At 39.8% G+C, this 26,253-nt stretch overlaps 2 protein-coding genes across 12 annotated transcripts in view; one reads left to right on the top strand and one right to left on the bottom strand.

Annotated features, from left to right (window-relative positions):
* Positions 1-3,183, top strand: part of PAX6 (paired box 6) — a 29,237-nt gene extending 26,054 nt beyond the window's left edge. For 6 of the 9 annotated variants that reach the window (XM_072118593.1, XM_072118592.1, XM_072118595.1 and 3 more), the window contains 2 exons: positions 1,502-1,652; positions 2,000-3,183. In XM_072118593.1, the coding sequence (XP_071974694.1) occupies positions 1,502-1,652; positions 2,000-2,085 (237 nt within the window). In that variant the 3' untranslated portion in view covers positions 2,086-3,183. The remainder of the gene's footprint in view (positions 1-1,501; positions 1,653-1,999) is intronic. The other 3 variants (XM_072118599.1, XM_072118598.1, XM_072118596.1) reach the window with 1 other exon arrangement.
* An 11,765-nt stretch (positions 3,184-14,948) lies between these two features.
* The window catches only part of ELP4 (elongator acetyltransferase complex subunit 4), a 202,630-nt gene continuing 191,325 nt past the window's right edge, over positions 14,949-26,253 (bottom strand). Inside the window, exon 9 of one of the 3 annotated variants that reach the window (XM_072118581.1) lies at positions 14,949-15,941. In XM_072118581.1, coding sequence (XP_071974682.1) covers positions 15,810-15,941 — 132 coding nt within the window. In that variant the 3' untranslated portion in view covers positions 14,949-15,809. The remainder of the gene's footprint in view (positions 15,942-26,253) is intronic. The other 2 variants (XM_072118578.1, XM_072118579.1) reach the window with 2 other exon arrangements.

The raw sequence follows: 26,253 nt of genomic DNA, 5'->3' as shown, positions 1-26,253 counted from the left end.
AGGCTTAGTACAGTTGGGACTATGAGGGGGTCCACATGTTTCTTTTGATCTTCCATTTTATTTCAAAAGAAAATATTTCCATACCGTAAATTATATAGGGTCACAAATTATTTTTAAGGTTAGACATCCAGTTCTGGGCAAACAGAAGGTGGATAAGGCCACAGTTTTTTTTCCAAGCAACATAGTCTTGGTTGGACCAAAGTCTTATCATTGATAACGTGAGCTCTAGAATGGCCAGGATACTTATGTATCTCACATCTCTACGAAAAATTGGTACAGTAGAGCACTGGTTAATCAAGAGCTCACACGGGTGTAGTCAGTTGTGGAAATGTGGCCAGTATAAAGACTTTATAGAATTTCTCAGGCCACACATGGATGGAATTTACTGAAGGAATCTTAATCTGTGTACTACATGCCTTTGGCTGCCCCCTTTAATTTTTTTCATGGCAAACAGTAACAGCCCCGTACTATGTTAATGGATCTATGGAACAATACCTAATGTATTATGTACTTATGCAAAAAATTATGCACTGCACCAAAATATTAATTTAAAAAAACCCTACTCATCTTGGATTTTATCTAAAAAAGTTTTTTTTACTACAGCACTACTATGTATTCTTAGTTATTCATAGGGTGACTGTATAGAATTACCTTTAATCTGGGTTGGGTTAAATGGGTACAAGCTTTGGAAAAGTAGGTAACACACAAAGCCCCACATATAATATTCATTACATGACTAGGTCCGTAACACACAAATGCTTAGCTATATGTCTAGGTAATATCTAATAGATTTTAACCAGTTAACCATTGGTTACATGTCTTTCATGCAATATAATGACAATAAGTCAATGATCCTGGACAATAAGTAAGGGTCTGTTTTTTTTCTTTACGAGGTCCTTTTTGGCACAGTAGTCCCATAGACTTTAATTGGTATAAGCAACAATACTAGATACAACCTATAAACACAAGTGGTACCAATTCCAGAAGCAAATTAGACCCTTTTCTTTAGAATTCTATTCTACACCTTTAATTTTTAGGTACATTATAGAAACTGATTGACGTAAAAGAGCTTTTGACTACTAGTAGTTTTTCCTTTCTGCCCATACCACAGACTGAATAGACATGTGCCTATTTGGTCATCTAGTAGGACTTTTGTGTTGCTACCTGAAGTTTGTATAATTTCATCATTATTGACTATCCCTGAAATTTTTACATTATATTTATGGGTACTTATATGGTGGGATGTGTACAATCTCTACCGATCCTTCCTTTCTTGTTGTCCTTTACCGTAGTTTAATCTCACAAACATGAGGTGCATGCTCCTACAATATGAACCATCATGTAGAGTAGTTTACCTACAGATGCAATGGTCTAGGCACATACCTACAGACACACTTTACTTTTTGCACTGGGCAGATGTTGGATACAGGAGGTGCAGTGATTGTGTTTCTACATCACAGATGGCACTGAGCAGTAATATTGCTTTTCTTTCTTCTTCCAGCCCCCTGTACCCAGCCAGACCTCCTCCTACTCATGCATGCTGCCCACCAGTCCATCTGTGAATGGGCGGAGCTATGATACATACACACCTCCCCACATGCAGACACACATGAACAGCCAATCAATGGGCACCTCTGGTACAACTTCTACAGGTAGGCATTCCATTATTTTCCACCCTCTCTCTCACTCCTCATACACAGCCACTCGTGAATGGGATAGAGCCACACATTCATACACCAAGCAGTGTCTGCCCTCGTGCAGCCTTACTGTCCACAGATAATGTGGATATAATAATAAAAAATGTAAAAAAATAAGCAAAAAAAAATCACAGTCCGTAGACGATGCATGCTCAAAATCCGGTCCTGCATTTTTACAACAATTGCTATGAATGTCCTTAAACCACAAAGTGCATGAAGTCTGTATCGTGATCTTAAAAAAAACAACATAAATTAATGTTGGTTTATCATTTATATTTTTTTTGTTGTTTTTCTCTTTTTAGGTCTCATTTCCCCTGGAGTGTCAGTCCCAGTACAAGTACCCGGCAGTGAACCTGACATGTCTCAGTACTGGCCAAGACTACAGTAAAAACCGTGTTAATTTAACCAATGACTTTATGGAGAACAGTTGGATGTTCAGCAGTATTTTATAAAAAATAAAACACAAAAACAGAACTGAGAACTGTCTTGGGATATTATAAGAAGAAGAAAAATAAAGACTTCTCTGCACAGCAACTGTGTACCGATACTATTGGGAAGGACTGCACAAAACGGACATTTGCACATTCAGAGCATTATATCATTTGGATCAAATCTTCATTTTGATATCCAAACTTTTATCCATTTGATGTACTCTTTGTAAACTGACTTTATGTAATGACAAACAGAACAACACAAGGTTGGGTGGAAGGATCTGCTCTCCGGTAGTCACAATTCTTTTTTTGTTTTAATTTTTAACTTTTTTTTTTTGCTAATGGAAGCCATGATCAAGCCACGAAAGATTTTATGAAGATATATGGACCCCCATCCTTCCCCTAGAGTTTGTCCAAGGATGCTCCAACATTTTTGTGTCGACATTCCTTAGGCCGGTGGCCGAAAAAAACAAAACTAAAAAAAAAAAAAAATCTATTTAAGAGACCTTCACCTTGCTTCTATTCCCTCTGCTTATTGGTAACCCCCAAAAGGTTGACGTTTAATATCCCAATATAAAAAATGGAAAAAAAGAGAAACAAGAGAGAGAGAGAGAGAGACGTTTGGTAGATGAAAGGTAGATTATGTCTATGATATAATCCAATTTGTTTTATGTCAAAATGTACTTTTTTTTGTCTTCCCTAGAAATCTCCCAGAACGATTTCTATAATAAAGTTAATTTCGATTTCTATTTGACGAGGATACTGTATAGATGTTTTATACACATTTTCATGCATCATAATTTTTTTTTTTCTTGGTCAGCAGGTCGTTTTAATTGTTCCTAGATAGATTGTAAAAAAATGTTCACAGTCCAATCATTCTTGTGCATATAGATCATTCCTTATACCGATTAAAAGTGCTTGCAAGAGTTTTCAACTTAAGTGTTTTTCAAGTTGTTCACGAGTACATATCAAGATTAACCATTGTTGATTGTAAAAAACCATACCAAAGCCTTTGTATTTCCTTTGTTATATATATTTTTTTTCATTTAAACCTTTAGCGTGGTGTTGCAAAAGTTTTTTTTTGTTACCGGTATTGGACGTCAAGTCCGTTTTGTTTTAATTGTAATTTATTTTTAAATAAATTAGGGCAACTGAAAGATTGTGCTGTACAAATGTCCAAATCCGATTCATGAAGTTGTTTTTTGGTTTTAACATAATGTGGCTGAGCCAGCGACACATTCTGGATTATGTTGGAAGTAGGGTCTTTGTTGGTTAATAGTGTAGTCTATGACAATACGGTAACTTTGATTGCAAGGTTCTTTAGCAAAATTGGATATCTCATGAGCCGAAACGCGTAGGCACTCCGAAGCCCCAAGGCACTCCAAGGCACTAAAACAACAGACCCAGCAGACCCAACATTCCTGGCCAATCATAGTCATGGCTTATTGCTAGGAGTGTCAATTTGTCACGGGTCTGGTGGCCGAAATCAAACTGTAATGTCGGGTCTAGTCACAAGGTCTCCATCCTACCCTAATAGTACTGGTGGAAGAAATGTGAATGTTCCTTATCAAGGCCACAGTGGAAAAGCACCATCTTCTCCTTTTATTGCCATACATAGGACATTAATATTAGATGTTTATGGTGTCATAACAGAATCCAATGTGTTCATGTAGTCAACAGTACCAAAAGCATAGTCGTGTCCAAAATTAGAAATAGCAGCTGCTATCGGGTTCCACGACCAATGGGGCTTGGAAGTGAAATACAGTTCCTAATTACCTTAAGTGGTTTAATGAGATAGGGGACATTCAATATCATCCAAAAGTCTCTGTTTTCTTCAGATGGGGACAACCATACAATTTGAATGATAGCATTGCGGAACTCCTCTAGAAGCAAAGTGGGCATGTTCTCCCCACTGAAAACATGTATGCATAGCAGAACCAGGAGTGCAGGTGTATGGGGGAATCAGGAGGAGTAGCGGGCAACAGTTCTCTAGTACAGTATATGGCCAGCTAAAGGATACACAAGGGAGAGGAAAACTGGCAGAAAAATGATGCGTTGAGACAGAAATGACCATAAACCAATCGGAATGACTAGGAAATGAAGGGGTTTTCCAAGTTAAGGATATTGAGCGCTTATCCATCAATATAAGGTCTGACGGATCAGCTGATTCTAGTAACCTCTGGTGCTGAAGTAACAACAGAGGACAGTTCAAATGGATAAGAGCTCTGCTGTAATTGTCAGGGTCACTGCACAAATGTTTTGAGGAGGATCTGGGGGGGTCTGACCCCCACCAATCTTATTATGAATACATCTCCTATGGAAAACTCCTTAGGAAATTGAATAAAAGGGGCAAAATTATTTTAGTTTACAAAAATAAAAAAATATTACCCTAAATTTCCTATCCTGAACCCACTTGCCATTTTCGTTGTATTGCTGTTTTACAGCTGTAGTCCACCAGATGTTATTTGCCTTCCACTGTTTTACTATCGATCCCAAAATCAAGTGTTCAATGTTTTTTCATAACAAACCAACCTGGATAACAAACCTGGAGTCAAGAATTTATGTAATTTCCCTACTATGGGCCAATCCTTCTAAGGATTCAACACCATTGGATTATCGGTTGGACCTGATGCACCTCCGTTATTATTCTACATATTCTAGTGTGATACTATTGTATCATGTCAGTATTATGACACCTTAACACAACCAAAAATTACTACCTTTCATCTAAATATACAAATAAGATAACCAAAATAAATCCAGTATATATGAAAGAAATCTGAAGATTTATAGAAGCCCAATAGGTCCTAGAATCAGTTTTGTCGAAGAACATTAATAGATGGTTGTGACTTTGAAATCAAATATGGCCGTCTGCTCTATTTTGAGGTGGTTTTTCAGCTGGTAATAACATTGTGCCCTGGGATGTCATAGTGGTACTAAACTGTTCCCCCAAAACTATAGAAGGTCAAGACTACATATGAAATGTTTGTAGTCAAATGCTTAACGTGTGATCTTCATTTGCTTTTCATATAGCTATCAGTATTTTTCAAGTTCCCTCAGATATCCCAATGTGTAGGGATGAAAAGGAAATTGTAAGCCACTTGCTTGATTGGAGAATTTTTAAGAGATTTTGAAGCTACGAAGTCCATTCTTACAGAAATTTTAGTAGTCGAGTATAGAACGTCTCTGTGTTGATCTAGACGAAGCATCTGGGCCAAGATGCATGAGATGTAAGAGTAGATGTTCAAAAATCCCCTTTATGACCTCCAACCAATAGTCTAAGAGCTGTTGACTTTGGGATATCAACAATAGAGATGTATAGTTTCTCAATGTTGCTATATGTATTCCCTGCCCAAACAAATTACAAGTATCCCAAGGCTGTGATCATGGAGAATGATGCCCATTACAAGAACACCATGGGCAACCCTTAATGAATGGTATGTACCTTCAATGGTGTATTTAACAAAATTTTAAAACTCTGGATCTAGGTGGTTATGAACTCTACCATAAAAATCCAGAATGATAAACCAAGGACTCGTAGATCTGGGCACTGTGACTGTTGTAGTCGTCTTAAATTTGTTATCCATGGCCTCTTTCCTTCTAAAACCAACTTTTCAAATTATGCTAATGAGCCATAAGGGCTCCCGGAGGAGTGTTAGCAGAGTCCCTGTGTCCTGTTGCTTCACATGGTGTTACACTAAGTTGTACTTGGATAACCATGGATGACACATATAAGCAGATTACCATGGTCGCCATGCCTGGATCTATAAGTGGCCCTTGAAATCTAAATTTCTTATTTTTTTTCAATAATCAATAAGGTAGAGACTTTCCAATGGAAGCTCTTTAGTCCTCCAAATAATGGTGAACATATCCAGTGATTTCTTCCGTCATCTACTCCTTTTCTTTGATCCTATGTTTCCCAGGAGATCAGCTAAGCCCCCCTCTACTTCTCACTACCCTCAGGCTGGGGGAAAACACAACTGGCTGTAGCAGAAGCTTTTCTCCTGTATTGTGTCCTCCTAAGTCCCATCCCCGTCACCATAGAAAGGAGCCATATAAGGACACCAATAGCTTTTGATCCATCAAGACCAAATAAACTTTTGTAATGTTACTTCCCAAAATTGGTATTTATGCAACAGAGTTGATTCTGAGAAAGACTAGTTAAAGTTCCAATAATAATAAGTGATGGCAGCCATTTTGGATTTCACTTAGCCAGTCCACATACAGCAATCAAGGGGAAGAATTTTAGCACCAACAACTTGACTTGTGATGGATCTTAAAGCAATTACATCCCCCATACTCCTAGGGTGGAAACTGCATCAATTATAAACCAAGCATTCAACAAAAATATCCCAAAGCTCATAACTCCACCCTTCCTCACCCTATGCCTGAAACACATGAAAACAAGGGCGTTCTAGGTAGATTATTGACCTGCTAAGGTGGCCTGTGATATCTGTTTGTAGGTACCATGTGGTGTATTAAAACATCATAAGGGATTTCCATGTTATGAAAAAACTTTTGGCTTGTGTTGTTTTTTGTTCACATTCCAACCGGTCTATTGCTAAATAAAACTTTATTTACTGTATTACTTCTTCTATTCCTAGGAAAGTCTGTAGGAGGCAATGACTTAATAGCCACTTTTTTGGCCACAAAGAGTAAAGTTTCTCTACTGGAAGGAGGCTAGGGGTCAGCAATAGGAGTCAAAATACTTTGGAACACACTTTAAAAAAAAAAAGCGTCATAGATAAACCAATTACTCATAGATTTGGGCACCGTGACTGTGGGAAACTTCTTATTCTTATGTTTTTTATCCATGGTCTCCTTCCTTCAAAAAAAACCTTTTAAAATGATGCTAATGAGCCCGACGAAAGCGCCTCAGTGCTGCAGATTCATAGTTTTCTAGCAGCAGCAGGACGTACATGGGGGGGGCGGAGACCTGCTCTGCTCATTGTAACAGTCTGTGAAGCGACAGCAGTGGGGAGCTCCGTTATCGTCCCCCAGACCCCTTAAGGCTCATTTGTATAATTATAAAAATTGATTTTAGAAGAAAGGAGGTCATGGATAACAAATATAAGACTACCAGAGCCACAGTGCCTGGATTTATGAGTTATCATACTTGATTTTGAGGGTAGATGTTTTTAAATAAGCATCTTAGCCTGTTCGAGGACACCTTTACTGAAACATTAAAGGATATAGGATAAGTATTATAGGATTGGTATGCTATATTCTTTGCTTGGCCCAATGAAAGGACTGGGTCTCCTTCACTGTACTGATCAAAAATGATATATCAAATTTTAGGAAAAATCTTTAAATTTTCCATTTATTTTAAATATACTCAAATTATAATTTTATGGATTTTTTTTTCTCAACTGGACAATAAACCCAATTGTCCTTCATTCTAAAAAGAATTTCGAAAGGCATATAAAATAATTGATAAATTGTCTACCTATTAGTCTAAAATATATACACAAGATTGAAATATAAAAAAAAAAATGTTTTTGAACCCCCCCCTCTTTTTTTTTTCAATGAACGTTTTCCGCTCTGCTAGAAACCTTTAAAATATAGAGAACAAAGCTAGTAAAGACTATTAATTTTCTGTGTGGGATTGTGAAATACTGATAAATGAAAGTTAAGAAGCATATATTTGTGACCCATATGATTAACTCTGTTGGATTTACCATCAAATGCCAAGTTTTATGTATTATTAAGAAACCGAGAACTGACATTTATTACGATTCACTTTGTATGATGTTTTTCTCAGCGAGAACCTTGTTCCACTCTAAATGGTATACTTATATAAAATAGTAGACCGTACATTTTTCCCTTCTGAAGATCTTCACCGTCACAGGTGAACGGTAGACCAAGGTTTGGTTAAATAAATACCCCAAATGTTCCTCTAATGATTTGCATAATTAATTATTTAAATGATTGAATGTGGAAAATTTTATTTACATAATTAATGCTTAATTTTTAATACGTAAGAGTAATGAGGTGGGGTATGGGTAGAAATGACGGAACCGATCTTCATTTAGATTTTTATAAATTTTTTTGGCCAATGTAAACAAAAAAAATGTCATTATTGTCCAATAAGGGAGAGGAAATGTGAAATTCTATATGTTTAGTCAGGGAATTAATGACACACTAAAATATTTTTAAAAATAATTTTATTAGTTACTGAGAGAATCCCAAGGATCCGACCGATTTTCATCAGCACAAGTCCAGGGCTATATGTTAAGTTGATGTTGCTTCAGGCAACTTATCCAACCCCAATTAGACAAGGCTGATTCAACTAATACACAGTTATTCCAGTGATTGGGCAACATGATCCTTACTTGGGCTGATGGCTGATGACAACCCGAGTCATGGCTTTTGTTTCATTCCACAGCTATAATATATCTGCTCGTTACTTTACTGCACTGCTGCACATAGAAAATACAAAACTGTGAAAGACAAGAGATATCAAATTTATTATACAAGTAACATAAAAACACAAGTCTAAAATGTAGCCTCCATAGGATGGCTGTAAGAGAAGTGGTCAGACGGTTGGGTGTGTGTTTGGGGTAAGTCAGTCTGTGCTGCTTCCCGATGTTGCCAAAGTTTACATGGCATAACCATGGATGGTCTGTGGTGTGATAGTTGATGGATGCTCAACAGCAACAGATCTGATGAATGGGGGCCCACGGCAAGAGTAAAACCTGACAGACATTGAGAAATTGCATGCCATTAGATCCAGCTCTAAATATAAGTGAGGACAACAAGCTACAATATTTTACAGATGTGGTTGTTGAGTGTATGAGCAATGGTAAAGGAGAGGAATCCAATTGTTTCTCATGCCTTAATGTCAGATGATCAGTCAGTATAGAGTCATGCAGTCTTTTGCCGTGGTGCTGCCAGATTTGGACAGTGTTGGACTGGCCCACCAGAGTACCAGAGGATCCTCCGGTGGGTCCAGGCTCTAAACCAGAACTGATCCTCAGAGGTGCAGCAGAATACCACTTACTTTGGAGTCTGTTTTCCAGAAATTGATGGAGGGTGGGCCTCCAGCATAGTTTATCTGGTGGGCCCAAGGAGCCCCAGCCTAACACTGTTTGGACACAGTCTCAAATTGTCTTGTAAACGTCAGTTCTATCCACAGTACCACAAGGTCACATGAGCGTCAAACTGAGCTGTAATTTTTCCATCATGTCAATCATGGTGTGAGATGCATAGAAAAAAAAACACGCAGCAACTACAAGAGGGATGAATGACTAGCTTTTACATGAATCAACTGGGTCCCCCAGTGGAATAACATGATTGGATCTACTACCTATTATTTGAAATATCCCTAATAATAAAAATTAAAAATGATAATTCCGTTATTTATATAGCACACCCAAATAACACAGCACTGCGCTTGCCAAATTATTCCCTGTCCCCATGAGGCAACCTACTAGTATGTTATGGAGTGTGGGAGGACATGGGGAAACTCACGTAAATATGGAGAGAACATATTAACTCTTAACAGTTGTTGACCTGGATGGGACTTGAACCCAGGGCACCAACAATGCAAGGCTGTAGTGCTAACCACTGAGCCACCATGCTGTCTTAGTCTTCCTTGCACCCTTCCCTCTCTATTCAAAGTTAAATTAGTATATTTGTCACATTCAAAGGTGATCATGGGTCTGATATATGCCGAAAGAATGTATGACAGCACAACATAATATTCTTTCACAATGGCGATCTGTGGAATAATGTCCAAAGTGATAGCAAGAAAATTCTACAGCAAGCTATCCCATCATTGTTAGCCCTTTAACAGGGATTTAGACTTTGGTCGAGAGGTTGATTTTTTTTTCAGTATTTTCGTACTGGTGACAGCAAATTCAGTCAGGTGAAGAGACATCAAGAATAGATGGATCAGGTAAGACTCCGGCAACAAATAATCGCAGACCTTCTGGTTAGGGCAGGCAGACGTTGTGAAGTCATAAGTCTGGACAAGCCAGGAATGACATGTAGAATCAGTAAGGAGAGGGCATCGAAGATAGGGTCGAGAACACAGAGGTCAGGGCACATCTGAGACACCTTCGCAGGTAACCTTTGAGCAAGTTGCCTTTCATTACCAAGGATGAATTGGATGGAGACACATAAGAAAAGGGTCCTCTCGGAAGGCAGCATGCACCTTAGGACTCAAGGGAGTACAGCAACGAGTGGCCTTAAAGAGTGGAAAAGAGAAGGGACACAGGGGGCCGCACATACCAGAAGGGAACACACTGGTGGACAAGCTGTCTCACATTGGAGCAGTTGCCTTATTGCACCACTGAGTGACGACCCTGAAAAATCGAAAGAAAAAGCCCATCTTTGACCAGACTTTTGATAGCTCTGTAGGTAAAATAACTAAACGATAAGTAAAGAACATAAAAAGCTCACACTCTTCTACTTCCTTTCATGAGGTGAATAATAGCTTTTGTAATTGGGTTTCAAACTCTCAGAATCTAATGGCACGTCGCTGAATGTATCTGACTTCAATGTGTATGAAAGCCTATTTGTAAAAGCTAATTTTGAAAAGCAAAGTGGGGGGGAAAAAAAAGCCGGCTGTAACTAATGAAATAGCGGATGACAAAATAGTAGTCTTTTTGATTTTAATCACAAAAAAATAAACTGGTAGTGACAGGTTATGATGGATAGATTTGACATCTCGGCAAATCACTGTCATTGATTCAATTATTCTAATTCAGAATAAAAAGCTGTATACAGTATGTGTTTATGCTACAGTGAAGTTTCCCCGGTGATTGACAGTCATCAGAATTTATGACTATTAAAACCCTTGTCTGCATTTTGCAAACCGTTTTACACTGAAAATCGTCAGAAGTCCTCAATTAATATCTATAAGTATGCTGATGATGGATCCTTCATGACCAAGATGTGGTATGGACAATGGAAACCTATAAATATGGAGGCCTACAGCCAACACTATCTTCCAGTCTACTACAGGGCTAGGATGGAAGACAGGTCTATTTCTTGGTGTCACTGCTTTGTTTCGAAAAACAAAGTTTTAGAAAAACAGGGGGGTCTATAGTTTTAAATTGTATTGGCATCCTATCTAAACTTATACAGTTTAGTAATGAGTGTTGGCACCTAGATACTCTGGGGTTTACTACACACTAGACGTGATCAGCCCCTAATCACCGAAAGTGAAAAGTGTCATGTCAAAGGTTGACCACACTGTCGGGAATGGAACTCCTTACATCATATTGATGTTCCTGCTTCCCAGGATATTCAGAAAAGACTTGATGCAAGGAGTGCCATTGCCAACAATGTGGTCAGCCAATGACATGGCAAACTTCACATTCTGTGATCACAGTTGGTGAGAAACTGTCCTAACAGTTGTCTTTTCAACATGTGGCCTGGGAGAATGGGCTGCAACCCACTACCAATTGCACTGAAGGTGAATCCATCTATAGCGCCAACTGATTTATCCTGTAAACTAATTCCTGTTTATTTGTATGTCATGGAGGATTTGACAAATGCTAAACGTTTTGGATGTTTATACATTCCTTGAAGAATCGTTTAATGATTGGAGGTAAAATTGGTCATTCAATGTACATGTAAATAAAATCATCATCTTCCTGTTTCTATATACCTGTTTCTCATCTGAGTCAAGAAACTCTTTATATACCATCTTTCAGAACTTTATGCTCTGCTGGAGCTGTGATTAACAGCTTAGCTTGGAGAGTTTAGTTAGTCCCTTGGCTTTAGCTGGGTTTATGTTCTGTGGAAAGCATGGTGTGTCAGGTGTGATTGAGTGATGGACGTTGGATCCAATCAGCAATCAGAACTCCATAAATACTCAGGTTACCCAGTTTCTGGTTACAATAGCCCATGTGCAATTTTACTATTTCTGTTATTGATATATTGCTTTTTCTTTTGCCTCTCGATTTTGTACATCGCCACCATCTTGGATTTGACCTGGTTTTCTGATATGGTCCTATTATCTGTCCATCTTTCTCTGTTCGTTTGTCATCTATCCAGAGCACATACTCGTATAGCGTAGGGAAGGTCAAACATTTTCCAACTGTGGATTAGTGCAGTGCCTTTAAATTAGGCAGGGACAGAGGTTGTGGATAGCCCTTTTGTAGTCTTGACACCAGATGGATCCTTTATGGTCCTTCCAAAGACCCATTTCCTCTTTGGTTTTCAAAATCACTTCTTTCACATCCAGCCTCTATCTAGTAATGTTGAACCCCTACAACCAACAGGTGACATCAACATAAAATCCACTCAGGCACCTATTTCTTTTGTGATAATCTTTTCAGACCAAAGAAGCTTGAGATTCTATAATGACACCCAGACTTTTTACTAAAGTTGTTGAAAATAGTAAGGGGATCTTGAACACGGTGTATTAGGGTTGTTTTTGGCCAACCCTATATATTGGCCTGCCCACACCAAGATGAAATTGGGTTAAAATTTGATCAGACTGCATTAAGAAATACAGTTATAGTTAGACTTTGTTCATCACCAGTGCACCTGGAGGATTAAAAAGATTCCCTGAACATTAATAAAACAGGTGTATCACAAATTTTGTATCGGTACTTCATTTTAGTCGGTGATCTGACATGAATCAATATAGGGCAGTGGTGGCGAACCTATGGCACGGGTGCCAGAGGCGGCACTCAGAGCCATTTCTGTGGGCACTCAGGTTATCACTCCTGGATAGAGTTCACCAGAAAGGAACAAATCCACCAAATCTTTCTGCAGTCCCAGGCAACTTAAGAGATGCTGCTCTCAGCGCTATTTTTAAGCAACACTTCATTGGCTGTTTGGAACTGCGGGAACAGTGAGAAGGTGTGGACAGAACTGCAATCTTTTTCAGGTCCCCCTGCTGGACCCTTCGTTATTTCTCTACAGAGAGACCCTGGAGAGAAGCTACAGAGTCTGAATTTGCCCTCTTTCTTTCAATTGTATTGGTGTCCTCAGGGGGCCGATATGACTGAAAGACTAGGAAAAACGAAAAGCGATACGTTACTGCTTAAAATGCCATGCTGGCACTTCACAGTTAATAAGTGGATTTTGGCTGTAGTTTGGGCACTCGGTCTCTAAAAGGTTCGCCATCACTGATATAGGGGTTCTGTACAGTGTGTGAGGGCTTGGACAGTATATGTGAAGGGAACGGTGCGATCTCCAGGCCGGCGCACACTATGATGCATCATTAGCAGTGACACCGCCACATCATAGTGTGCGCCCGTCGGCAGATCACATGGACCCAACTCTGTCGACTACAGAAGGAAGAAGAAAGAGCATCGGGGGTGAATATCGCCGGAGGGTGAGTATTAAGTTTTTTTTTTTTTTTTTATGTGCTTGGCATACAGGGGATAATATATAGGGTTGTATAATATATGGGGCAGGCTGTATACTACAGGGAGCAGGCTGTCTGTATACTACATGGGGCAGGCTGTATACTACTTGGGGCTGGCTGTATACTACTTGGGGCTGGCTGTATACTACTTGGGGCTGGCTGTATACTACTTGGGGCTGGCTGTATACTACTTGGGGCTGGCTGTTTACTACTTGGGGCTGGCTGTTTACTACTTGGGGCTGGCTGTTTACTACTTGGGGCTGGCTGTATACTACTTGGGACTGGCTGTATACTACTTGGGACTGGCTGTATACTACTTGGGGCTGGTTGTATACTACTTGGGGCTGGCTGTATACTACAGGTGAATGGCTGGCTGTATACTACAGGTGAATGGCTGGCTGTATACTACACCCTTGGCTTATACTCAAATTAATAGGTTTTCCCAGTTTTGGTGGTAAAATTAGGGGTCTCGGCTTATACTCCAGTATATACAGTAAACTTAAAATTGTACAGCTGTATTGTTAATAAAGATTGATACCTTTTGCTTGTGGGATTTGTTTGGTTATACAGTAATTTGCAAAGGGCTTGTTAAGTGCGTTGATTGATTAATTTCTTATTTGGTATATTAACTCAATTTTTATCATTTTGGTAAAGTATTTAACATCATCTCAAGGTTGGCTACTAATGGATCTGTGGGCTAAATTGTTAAAGGAAACCTACCATTTAGAATGGCAGGGGTAAGCTGTAAGTACCGAGCACCAGCTCAGGGTGAGCTGGTGCCGGTACTTACTTTAGTTAGTGTTATAAACCGCGGTATCGCGGTTTTAACACTTTTTAAACTCTAGCCCAGAACAGGCTTCGGCGCTGCGCGCAACATCTCCGCTATTTCCTATGTAGGCGCGCGCACGAAGCGCCGAAGCCTGTTCTGGTCTAGAGTTTAAAAACTGTTAAAACCGCCATACCGCGGTTTATAACACTAACGAAAGTAAGTACCGGCACCAGCTCACCCTGACCTGGTGCTCGGTACTTACAGCTTACCCCTGCCATTCTAAATGGTAGGTTTCCTTTAAGTCTGAATCTACAGAGTATACTTGGCGACTCTATGACCCTGGTAAGTCCAAAGAAAATAGCCAAATTTTACCAGCCAGAATATTTTGTATCTTTGCTCGAATTTTATAATTTTAGTAACTTATTTTATATCATCTCAAATTGAGGTTGGCTACTAATGGATCTGCGGGCCAAATTACTTAGTCTGAGTCTACAGAGAAATCCTTGGGGACACGATGACCCTGGTAAATCCAAAAAAAATAGCCAAATTTTACTGGCAGGAATGTTGATCTGTGATGCCATGATGACTTCATAGTCTTTATATATGCAAAAATGGACACAACACAACATAAAAAGCAAAACAAATTAAAAATCAAATTAAAATATAGAAGTCCTACATTTTACATCCCAATTATCCTAATTGTCAGGTGTTTGTAGGCAAGATATTTTTCACATTATTACTGCAAGACCGTTTTGTATGTCTATGTTTTCGCCCCGCATTTACACTATTTATTCATCAAGCTTGAGTGAACATTTCAGAGTTACCAGCATTAATGTATCTGTCAGCTTGAATTTCAATCTAGAATTTAATCTGTTGATGTAATCTCTCGGTGTTGTTGTAAATTATTTAAAACTATGGTTTTTAACGGAGAAGTAAGAGAGAAAAATATTAAACAAGCTTTTGGGGAGAGAATTAATTGCTGGATTTTGATTATAAATAACATATGTGACTATTTGTTATATAAATGTTTAGACCTAAAAGTGATTGTCGGGTTGTATACAATCTGCTCGGTTTGATATACATTTGCATTTTTATTCAGGTTTTTTTTTCTCTTCATCACATATAAGACCCATCAAGAAAATAGAGATTGTAAAAATAACATTAGATAATTCTTAAAGCAAAAATGAACATAAAAAAGCAACACTTGACGAGGCCATATAAATGGGTTATGTGTCGTAGAAAATTCAGACAACTCACAAATACAAAAAATCTGCCTTGAAATAAATACTAAAAAGTACTATACTAATGTGATAGGTTATAAGAATAATAGATGACTAGCAAGAAGAAAGATTGTGATATAATATAGGAGGACATCGAAGATGATCTAAAAATAAAATTATACCATAAACATAATAAAACCTTCTAAATTCAGGTAAATAAAAGACACAGTTCTACCAATATTATTTCAATAATAATAATATTCCCATTAATAATATGCTTTATTGAAAGAAAAATAATGTTGACGATGATGGTGCCCCATTTGGGCGCCAGTGTTTGTGAGCATATCTGCTTAGTAGAAATCACTAGAAGTCCAGGTGCTTCTTGCCTGCGGCGGCAGAGCCACATCCTGAGCTCAGCAGTTTGGTCGACCCTGCCAGATCCTGTTTGCTTGAACGACTCACTGTGTCTGACAAGTCTGGAGGCAAATGCAGTCTCTGCGGAGAGAATGGGAATGAAAATAACAGAACACAACCATTATTAAATGTTTATTCGAAGCTGCACGCGGGTCTACCTTGTTAGCCATTCATGTAGTCATTTAGTTTTACATGCTACATAAGTATCTATAAATCTCTTCCAAGCCATTTGTTCAAAGTAAAATTTGCGCATGGGAGGGTTGTGCATCTGAATGGTGAATAGTTTTATATAAAAAGCCATCTTTACGTATGCTACACAAAGTCTCACAAGATATATACTATCAAAGACATTTAGAACCAATGCTCAGTTTCATACTATCATAGAAGACAGGATTGAAAAAGGATGTAGGTCCATTAAGTCCAACATATCAATAAACCCTACAGTAATGATACATATGAAGACGTAAAACCCTATGAGGCTAATTCAAATTGGACCAAATTAGGGAAGAATTCCTTCTCGACCCCAATATGACTGGTTCCACATCCCATAACATATTATATTTTTACTCTTAAGGAAGGCATTTAGGCCCCTCTTGATCTTCACCAGAGTAACCACCTTTATAACATCCAACGCCATAGAGTTCACAGTCTCCCTGCTCTTACAGTGAAATGTAGAACCATCTCTTCTCTAGTTTAAGAGGGTGCCCCTGTCTATGGTGATGGTAGAACTGCCTCTCATCTAGGTGTAGAGGATGCCTCCTGTCTATGGTGATGGTAGAACTGTCTCTCATCTAGGTGTAGAGGATGCCCCCTGTCTATGGTGATGGTAGAACTGCCTTTCCTCTAGGTGTAGAGGATGCCCCCTGTCTATGGTGATGGTAGAACCTCCTCTCTTCTAGGTGTAGAGGATGCCCCTAGTCTTAGGTGATCGTAGAACCATCTCTCCTCTAGGTGTAGAGGATGCCCTTGTCTATGGTGATGGTAGAGCCGTCTCTCCTCTAGGTGTAGAGGATGCCCCTGTCTATGGTGATGGTAGAACTGTCTCTCATCTAGGTGTAGAGGATGCCCCCTGTCTATGGTGATGGTAGAACTGCCTTTCCTCTAGGTGTAGAGGATGCCCCCTGTCTATGGTGATGGTAGAACCTCCTCTCTTCTAGGTGTAGAGGATGCCCCTAGTCTTAGGTGATCGTAGAACCATCTCTCCTCTAGGTGTAGAGGATGCCCTTGTCTATGGTGATGGTAGAGCCATCTCTCCTCTAGGTGTAGAGGATGTCCCTGCCTATGGTGACGGTAGAACTGCTTCTTCTCCAGGTGTAGAGGATGGCCCCTGTCTATGGTGATGGTAGAACCACCTCTCCTCTAGGTGTAGAGAATGTCCCTATCTTTAGTGATGGTAGATTCCGATTCAGTTGCAACTGTTCCTGTACTGCTCACTGCTGTTAATTTTAGCACCTAAGTATGCTAATTAGGCTCTTCTGTCAGGAAGTCTACCTGCTTTAGCCCAGGAAAACCCACTCGACATAATAGAGATGAGCGAACCTGAACTTAAGGTTCGTTTTCCTCTGCTCGGCAGATCCGCCTAACCGGACATGCTGCTTGGTGGGCTGCAGGGCAGCCAATCAGGCACCTTTACGCCATAGTAATTAGTCATGGCTGTGATGGCCTGATTGTTGGAAACGGATGGGGCTAGTGAAAAAATTAGAACCATGTCAGAATCAGGGGAGTGATACCTATTAAATGACACTTACATTTATCGTCTCTATTTTTCTTTTCACAAATTTTTTTGAAATATTTGCACCTAAATTTGAGACTTTTCCACTCGCTTAGCAAAGTTAGTAATGCAAGAATTTTTCAGTGTTGCGCCTAATAGATCTTTAAAATGTCACAGTTTTCACACAAATCTTGGTCAAAAAGTCGCAAAGAAACTCCAGTCCTGACCAGGCATAGGAAAAACCTTAGATGGTGTTGCAAAAGAGTTTGAGACTTTTGTGCGACTTTTTAGTTAAAAGTCACAAAAACCCCACAGACTCAGCTGCCTGATACATCAACCTCTCAAATAAATCAAACTAGTCCAAACACACAGAAAAACCAAGAAAAGACAGGCACAAATGTCCTGACTAAAAGATAAATTACCCCCAATGAGTTGGTGAAATGTTTAATTTAAGGACTCCAATTTCTTATTAAAGCAAAAAATAAATGAAATATTAGATCTAAAATTCTAAAGCTTAATAAAATCTATGGCCTGGCTTTACAGAAATTGTTGGTTCCTCCACAGAAAGTAACTATGTAGCCCCCTGCACTAATCGGAAGGACAAAATGATTCACTCCCCAAATTCAATACCAGACACCGTTAAGCATACCTGTCAGCAGGAATGTTATTTTTAGCAGGTAACACGTTCCAATAGCCTATGTTATTCTGATTTTAATTCTGAATGATTTCAGTAGTTTATATAAGTTTATTTTACACTACCTGGCTCCCTGCCAGCAGCGTGTGCTGAGTCCTGGGGTAGTGGCAGCTGCAGTCTGTGTGTGCCTACGTCTCCTCATGCGTTTTCTCTCTACTCCACTCCATCCCCCTCCCTCCCGTGCCTGCTCAATTCACAGGGCAGAAAGTGGGGAGGGAGCTGTACGAGTGTGGAGGAGAGGAGACTGAAATAGGCAGCAGCTGACCCAACCCCCCCCCCCCCTCCCCCCCACGCGCATGACTCACGACAATGGGTAATTTGAATTAAACTTCTATAAAACTACAGAAATGATTCGGAATACTGACAAAGGCATTTTTAAAATCAGCATAGCATAGTCTATAGGAACCTGTCACCAGCTGAAAATGACCTTCCTGATGACAGGTTCACTTTAATAGTGTAATAAAACAGTTGAGCTTCTCTGTGATGGAGACCTAGCTGTGTGCTCCCCCTCCCTTCTCCATAGAGCATCTAAGTTATCTGAAAACTGATAGAATTATGAAGGTTTAATGAAAAGTTGGTAATAATTTAAGGCAGTTTTGCTACAGGGAAACTCAGAAGCGACATACCCTACCCCGGCTAGCATTTTCTCACAGTATGACCATCTTCTATGCTCCTTTGTCTGATCCACAGCAATTGTATCAAATATTTCGCTATAATTTCTTGTAATCTAAAATGTGCCCTTTACCTTCCAACATGACTTCAATCATGTGAAAAAAAACTCCTAAACAGTAACAAGCAAAGAAATACATTTAACCGCTCGTATTCTGTAAGTCTGACCTAATATTACATTCCCCGTCTTTGTTTTGGGGATAGTTTACTGAACAAAACATAGTCCTGCGATGTGACTGCAAGTTTAAATTGGCGGTGATGGGTAATGAGTAGGAAAAATGCAGGGAAATGGACAGTTGCCATGGAAACACGTGCAAAAGCAGACTGTCTAAGTAAGTGTCGTTACACTGTCCGGCTGCTGGAGATGGACAGCTCTGTAAATATATATTTTGGAATAACAGGGTATCTGATCTTCGAGGGAACATGAGCCGGTAAACAAAACACAAGCTACAAATCCTAAGAAAAATTCAATGTGTACATGTGTCAATTTAAAGGAACAGGACATAAGTTTTTGAGAAGATAGGGGGGGGGGGTGTAAAGTTATTTGAGAATGTGAGTATCACTCAGGCCTACCCCCTTGAACCAGTAACAAAAAAAATCTCTATGGCGAACCCATAGCTTTACTCAAAGTAGCAGCCAGAATTCAGATCCTAGATGACCACCAAAGTGCGTGGTAACCCCTAAGAGTTTGGAGTGATAGGAGGTTCGGGGTTGGTCTGTTGGTAAAGACTGTCACATTTTAAATAAAAAACTACCCCATGTGTGTATCTGATCATATGAAATCACAGCATGCCTCCATGGAGGATGGCAAGGAGTAGAAGTCCATGGAGGCATGTTGTGATTTCATGTGATCAGATTCATGCATGGGGTAGATTTTGTAAATGTTATTGGATAAAGAAACTTAGATGACACTTTTTTTTTTGACGATTACATTCCTAAATCAAAATTAAACAAAATAAACATTTGTTTTATGTTGCTTTTCCTTTCTTTGGCTATGGCTAGTTGCAAGCAGGCAAGTTTGAGCCAACAACTTTAAACAATGAGTTTTACCAGATTTAGCAAGCTGCATAAAGTAGAGCTGAACTATAGATTGCGTTCAGATCACCAGTACAGGGTTCTGTATGGATAAAAGTCCAATTTTGCAATACTGGACCATATGGATGGCATGTATAAAAAGGAGGATTTTGAAAATGTTGAAACAAGTAAAGTTTTGGAATCTGCTTCAATTAGCAGTGAAGCGCCCTGCTCTGCCACAGCTTTAGACTGTATCATCATTTTTGGACTATAATTGGTTCCCCGATATAAAAAGAGAGTAGTATAGCAGTACAAACGAGTATAAGTATAATAACTCCTAAATTCATTTTACGTTACGCAAATGTTTTACGAAAACATATGAGATAAGTTTGAAAAAAGCTGCCATGAAACCAACCAATGCCGAAAACAAAGATGTTTTAGTTTCCGAGTTCACCAACCATAATATTATGCAAGAGGCTTTCAGATAAATTTATTAGCTGGGTTAACTTTTCGGCTCTCGAGGAAGCATGGACACACTATCCTATTCGTGAAATAGTAGGTGATTTTCTACTGATGTTCTTATGATCGAAGGCATCGGGAAGCACAAGGTTCACCCAAGACATATAGGGGCAGAATTACTTACCCGGTCCATTCGCGATCCAGCGGCGCGTTCTCTGCGCTGGATACGGGTCCGGCCGGGATTCATTAAGGTAGTTCCTCCGCCGTCCACCAGGTGGCGCTGCTGCGCTGAAAAGCATCGGAACGTGCTGGAGTTCACCGAGCCGGGCTGAGTGAAGGTAAGTGCAAGCTCCGTGGCAGATTTTTTGTTTTAAATGCGGCGGTTTTTCCAAATCCGTCGGGTTTTCGTACGGCCACGCCCCCCGATTTCCGTCTCGTGCATGCCAGCGCCGATGCGCCACAATCCGACCCCGTGCGCCAAAATCCCGGGGCAATTCAGGGGAAATTGGCGCAAATCGGAAATATTCGGGTAACACGTCGGGAAAACGCAAATCGGGCCCTTAGTAAATGACCCCCATAGTTTAATATGGATGAGTTAAGTATGGATATAATAGAATACTGCAAAACAATAATCATTATATAACAGAAAATAATGTTAAGTAATACAATTAAAAAGTGTAAATAAAATTTAAATATTCAATCAATACAGTATATTGTAACTAAAATTTACATATATACCTTTGCTTCTATACAATGTAAGAACAATATGTAAGAGTCCTATTTTTTTGCATGTAGCCCAAATAATTAGGGCAGTGAAAGGTTTCCCGTACTTTACCTCTCATATTTTCACTCAGTTCATGTGCAGCGCAGCAGAAAATGTGTTTTGTGCAGGAATGAAAAAATGGAAAAATGGAGCAAATGTGTGGCTTGCCCCGGGCTCAAAAATGCCTTGTTCAGATTTGACAGCTGAGACCGCAGCAGGAGAATAACAGAGAGAGAGAAGGAAGAGCACAATGAGGGACGGAGGGGTGCAAAGAAATCACAGAAATCATTTTAATAAAGAAATATTCTCAACGGGGAACCATAAAGCTCATAATGCTGATACAGATATAAAAGGTGTTAATGAAGGTAACATATAGCCAAAGAAAAACAAGCCTAGGGTTGGCAAAATATGGGTTCAAATACTAGATGACGTCACCCATAATCATGGACTTAGATACATGAGACTGGTTGGTATCAATAATCATTGATATCAACCATCGAGGCTCCTCCATTCATCTGATTTGATCTGACTACGGGAAGTTCATTGTTACCAAAACAAAAGGGCAAAATAAAAATCAATAACCACAAGTTAGTGGTTGGGAAATTGTTGACTGTTATAGGGGGAGAACTATTTCAGTTAATGTTTCCATTATTTTATTATTTTACTTGTTTATATTTGGTTAAAATTACAATTTTAAAAAAGAAAAAATTGTGAGTTGGTCGGGGCTGCACCAAAAAGAAACTTGCACTCTGCTTGTCCGGTGCTCCTGTGTCATGCTCCCTCTGTGCCGTGCCACTTGTTCAGCTGTAGCAGGCGCTGAGAGTGCCCGGCCACCCAGATGTTCTCGGAGCGGAGCTTCCGTGCCCCAGTAATCAAACTGGGGCATAGAATGGATGGACTATGGTATGGAACACCAGGATCGTCCAATGAGGTAAGAATAAGTTTATATTTTTATGCAGCTCGCCTCCTCTCCCCAGCCAACCGAATTTTTTTCTCTTTGCATCCCTTAAAAAGTATTATTTTCCGCAATCTAATTTCAGATGGGTGGAGACAGGCCATCTCAAAGTAGATAAGATGGATAGTGAAAGTATGTTAATTAGGTACTTTACTCTCAGATGGGCAATCTGTGGGCGGAGCACAAAGTTTGCCACCATCACCAACAGCGGAGTTCAAAATATTGTCAGAGATTGCTCAGGAACAGTAGGAGCTAAAAAATTCCAACTGTGCTGGAATAAGTGTAGGAATATCTATTGAAGAAGGCACATAGTAGGAGTTTGAAGGAGGTCGTGAATACATAAGGCACAAAAATAACCAATATCAGGTAAGCGGAAAACAGGAGAGGAGGTTATTCTCCTTTGCAATGATGAAGTGTCTTCTTATGTCCTAGGATTCCAGAGCGTAGGAACCAAAAAAAGACAAAATCCAGGATATTGTACCTCAACAGTTTTGAGGGAAATCCGTGAAACAGCCACAAGGTAGGAGACAGCAGGTGAAACATATGTTTTAATAACACAACCGATAGACTGTACCAAGACCTCCAGGCTGCCCAGACATCTATCAGCGGTTATAGTCCTATTGTCAGAACAGAGGACACTGCAATGAAGTAGATCATACAAAGTAGTATCTAAGTGACCCCCAAGACATATATGCCCTATATCTTTCATAATGAGTTAGGTCAGCCAGGGTCTAAAGGGTATGGCTGCGTTGTTGACCTTGACTAATCAACACTCATAGCCAAAGAGTTAACACAGGACCCAACGATCCATGTAACATGTATATTACAAGGATGACTAAGAATCAATTAACTTGCCCTTTAAGCTGTCCATCTTTTCTGAGATAATGTAAGAGGCGTAACATGAAGCTGCTCAGCCCACAAGTATTATGTACTGGACCATTCATATGGGGAAGAGACACCCTACGACAGTGATGGTGAACCTTTTGGAGGCCAAGTGCCCAAACTATAGCCAAAAACTAACTTATAAGTCACAAAGTGCCGACACCACATCGGGGCCTTGAGGACACCAATACAGTTGAATGAAGGAGGGGAAATTCAGATTATCATTGTAGCTTCCTGGGGAAGAAGCTCCAATGATAATCCAGCCCTGTCCACACCTCCTTTCTCTTACGGAAACCCACCAATTAGTATGACCTCAAGATTCCCAGATAATCGAGCAGTACTGTGGGAAAGGCTTCAGTATAACTAGTCAGTTATATACATAAACTTCTGATTATTCAGGGCTGAGGAGTTCAACGGGTGGTCATACTAAGGTTTCCTTGTATTAGAGTACATAGAGCCCGGACTACATTTTCAACAATAAAGGTGCGATAGGTCATTAATATGTTATCAGATCGATGGTGGTGAGATACTCCACCACCATTTACCACAATCATCCTATGGGCAGATTACAAGTATGTTTGGCCAAGAAAAACTATGTAAAGGGTCAGACCAACACGTTAGTTGATTTGTAGGTCACATAAACTACAAAGTCTAATCTTGGTGGTCCTTTCACTACTCACAAAAACAATGTTTCTGATGGAGTGGCAGGTCGAGAATGCATCCTGCTGCTCCATTCAATATTAGGGGACTGTCAGAAATTACTGAGCAAAGGATTCAGATATATTTGACACCCTCATTCACGGTCTACGAGAGAATCGGTGATAGTTGAGTAGTGTATATGTTGAGTTTGGCCTCCACCAATCCAACTGTTATTCTCTTTACTGTGAAGAAGGGTAGGTTAAGGCATAACAAACTTGGTACAATCCCTTTAAGGCAATTCTGATTAATATTTGGTTAAAGTCTTATAGCCAACACACTACTTATTGGTTTCAGACAAACTGATTTTAACTGGCTACAACCATTATGTGTTTGATAAACTTGGCAAATGTGCCAAGATGAGCCCACTCTCTAAAGTTTCCCGATTCTCCGCGTAAAACCGATGCTGGAAGAAAAAAAAAAGAATAAGGCAGCACGGCGGCTCAGTGGTTAGCACTACAGCCTTGCAGCGCCGGGGCTCTGGGTTTAAGTCTCATCCATGTCAACATCTGCAAAGAGTTTGCATGTTCTCTCCGTGTTTGCGTGGGTTTCCTCCGGGTTCTCCGGTTTCCTCCCACACTCCAAAACATACAAGTAGGTTGATTAGATTTCGAGCGCCATGGGGACAGGGACTGATCTAGCAAGCTCTGTGTAGTGCTGCGGAATCTGTGTGCACTATATAAAGGAATGATTATTATTAGGCAACCAACTTTCAACAAGCCCAATGCTTTTGTAGCCTTTTTCCCAATTCCCGTTGCTAACAATGCATGACCATTGACCCGGTGTTCATGTGTATGAAGGGAATCAATAAGATAGCTGTTGACTGGACAAGATCCTGTAGTGTTCCAGGGCCTTGGTGCCCACAGACCTTTTTCACTCCCTCAATTTATGGTTTTCATTTCAGGCCAACAGCTGCACCACTAGATTCATTCCTATTTCATACAGAACATGTTTTTAAAGGAACTTTACACCAAATTGATTAGGGGTGTCATGAGATGTGTCAAGTAGTATTTTGTACTCTATGATGGGTCCTCTTTCTTGAAATTGCACAAAAAGACGTATGGTTCTTTCAGATGACCTTGGTCTGTAAGTGAATCACAAACTGACCATAGTGCTGGGTAGGGGACTCCATGCATCATAGTAATATTTGATACAAGGATTCCTTGAGGATCCGCAACGCCAATCTGTAATCATGATCACAATGGGGAAGAAGGACCCCTCCTATCATATGCGTAGAGTCCCATCCCTGCACTCACTGTCTGTCTCTACGAAATCCAGCCACAGAAAGTCTGTAATTCGTCTGGTTTGGCCCTTACGTGATTCCGTAGAAACTGAAGTTTTCTTATAATCATGAAAATCCGACTAAAATTTCTTTCGTCTGATCCTGCCACTTCTTTCATGGGTCCAAAAAGTTATTTTATGAGAACTTGGTACAGAAAAAAGCAACTTCAGGGAAAACGAGTCTTTAAAGTTCCTTTGGAGGTAGAAGGACTTGCCATCCTTTGAGCCCGCAGTAAAATTGTAAAATGAGGTCACAAGTTGGTTCCGTCCTATTACCATAACACAGTATTTCCAAAACCATAAACAGTTTTTCATGGTGGTGAATAAAAACAGATTTTGCTGGGAAACTGTTCCTGAATCTAATAATTATCCTCTTCATCCTCTTAATTCAGTCTCAGTGTTTTGCCAAGGAGTGGGATGGAAGCCAGTAAGAGTCGTCAGAAGGATTATTCTTATATGAGTCTCTCATCAGGAGGCTTAGCAGCCAGCAATTACCAAAAAGCGGCCCTTTTGATTTAAAGGGAAAGTTTCAGAAATGGGCTAAAACGCTGAATAATGCAGATGATTAGTAATTTGTAGCTGTAGATCGGGGGTTCCCCCTTTCGACCAGAAGTGTTTGTTGAAAAAAAAAATAATAAAAAAGACACCTGTGGGGAGTTTTAGTATTTTATTTTTCTCGGGACTCAATAGGCGTTGTATAAAAACTATTACAGGGCGAGAGGGACCCGGGCAGGCTCTGTAATCACCTTCAGAAAATTTATCTGTATATTCTATTGTGATAGCACCGCTGAATAAAATCTTTTCAAGCTGAAGCCTTTATATGATGCCCTGGATTTTTAAATGAAAATGGGGGTCAAATTCTCTCATTTTCCTTACAATGGAGTGAAAAGAACAACTGGCCGGTCTTGATGGCCGCACCAGAAGGTGATTTGATAAAAGACAGACTAGGAGTGAATGCTGGACTCAGATCAATGCCTTATTGTGAGCACTCTCTGAGACAAGCGAGGACTGGCTACGATTTAAGCTGTGTAATTAAATTTCACACAATATGAAGCAGCAAATGACATGTAAATTATGAATGGCCGGATCCTTACTTTCCATGACACTGTTAAGTAAGGGAGGTGTAGGCGAACCATTAGATTATACCGGACGGCACAGACTTTGAAAAGCTTGTCTTGTAGAGCGTACACAGACGGCTTTGGCAGAAGCGATGTACTCCGAAACCATTTCAAACAGAGCCTGAACAATAAGTGACCAGCCTTTAATTGT

The sequence above is a fragment of the Engystomops pustulosus genome, chromosome 7 (assembly GCF_040894005.1).
Source record: "Engystomops pustulosus chromosome 7, aEngPut4.maternal, whole genome shotgun sequence".
NCBI classification, from domain to species: domain Eukaryota; kingdom Metazoa; phylum Chordata; class Amphibia; order Anura; family Leptodactylidae; genus Engystomops; species Engystomops pustulosus.
The sequence above is the reverse complement of the archived record's forward strand: the minus strand, read 5'-3'. Positions and strand labels throughout refer to the sequence as shown.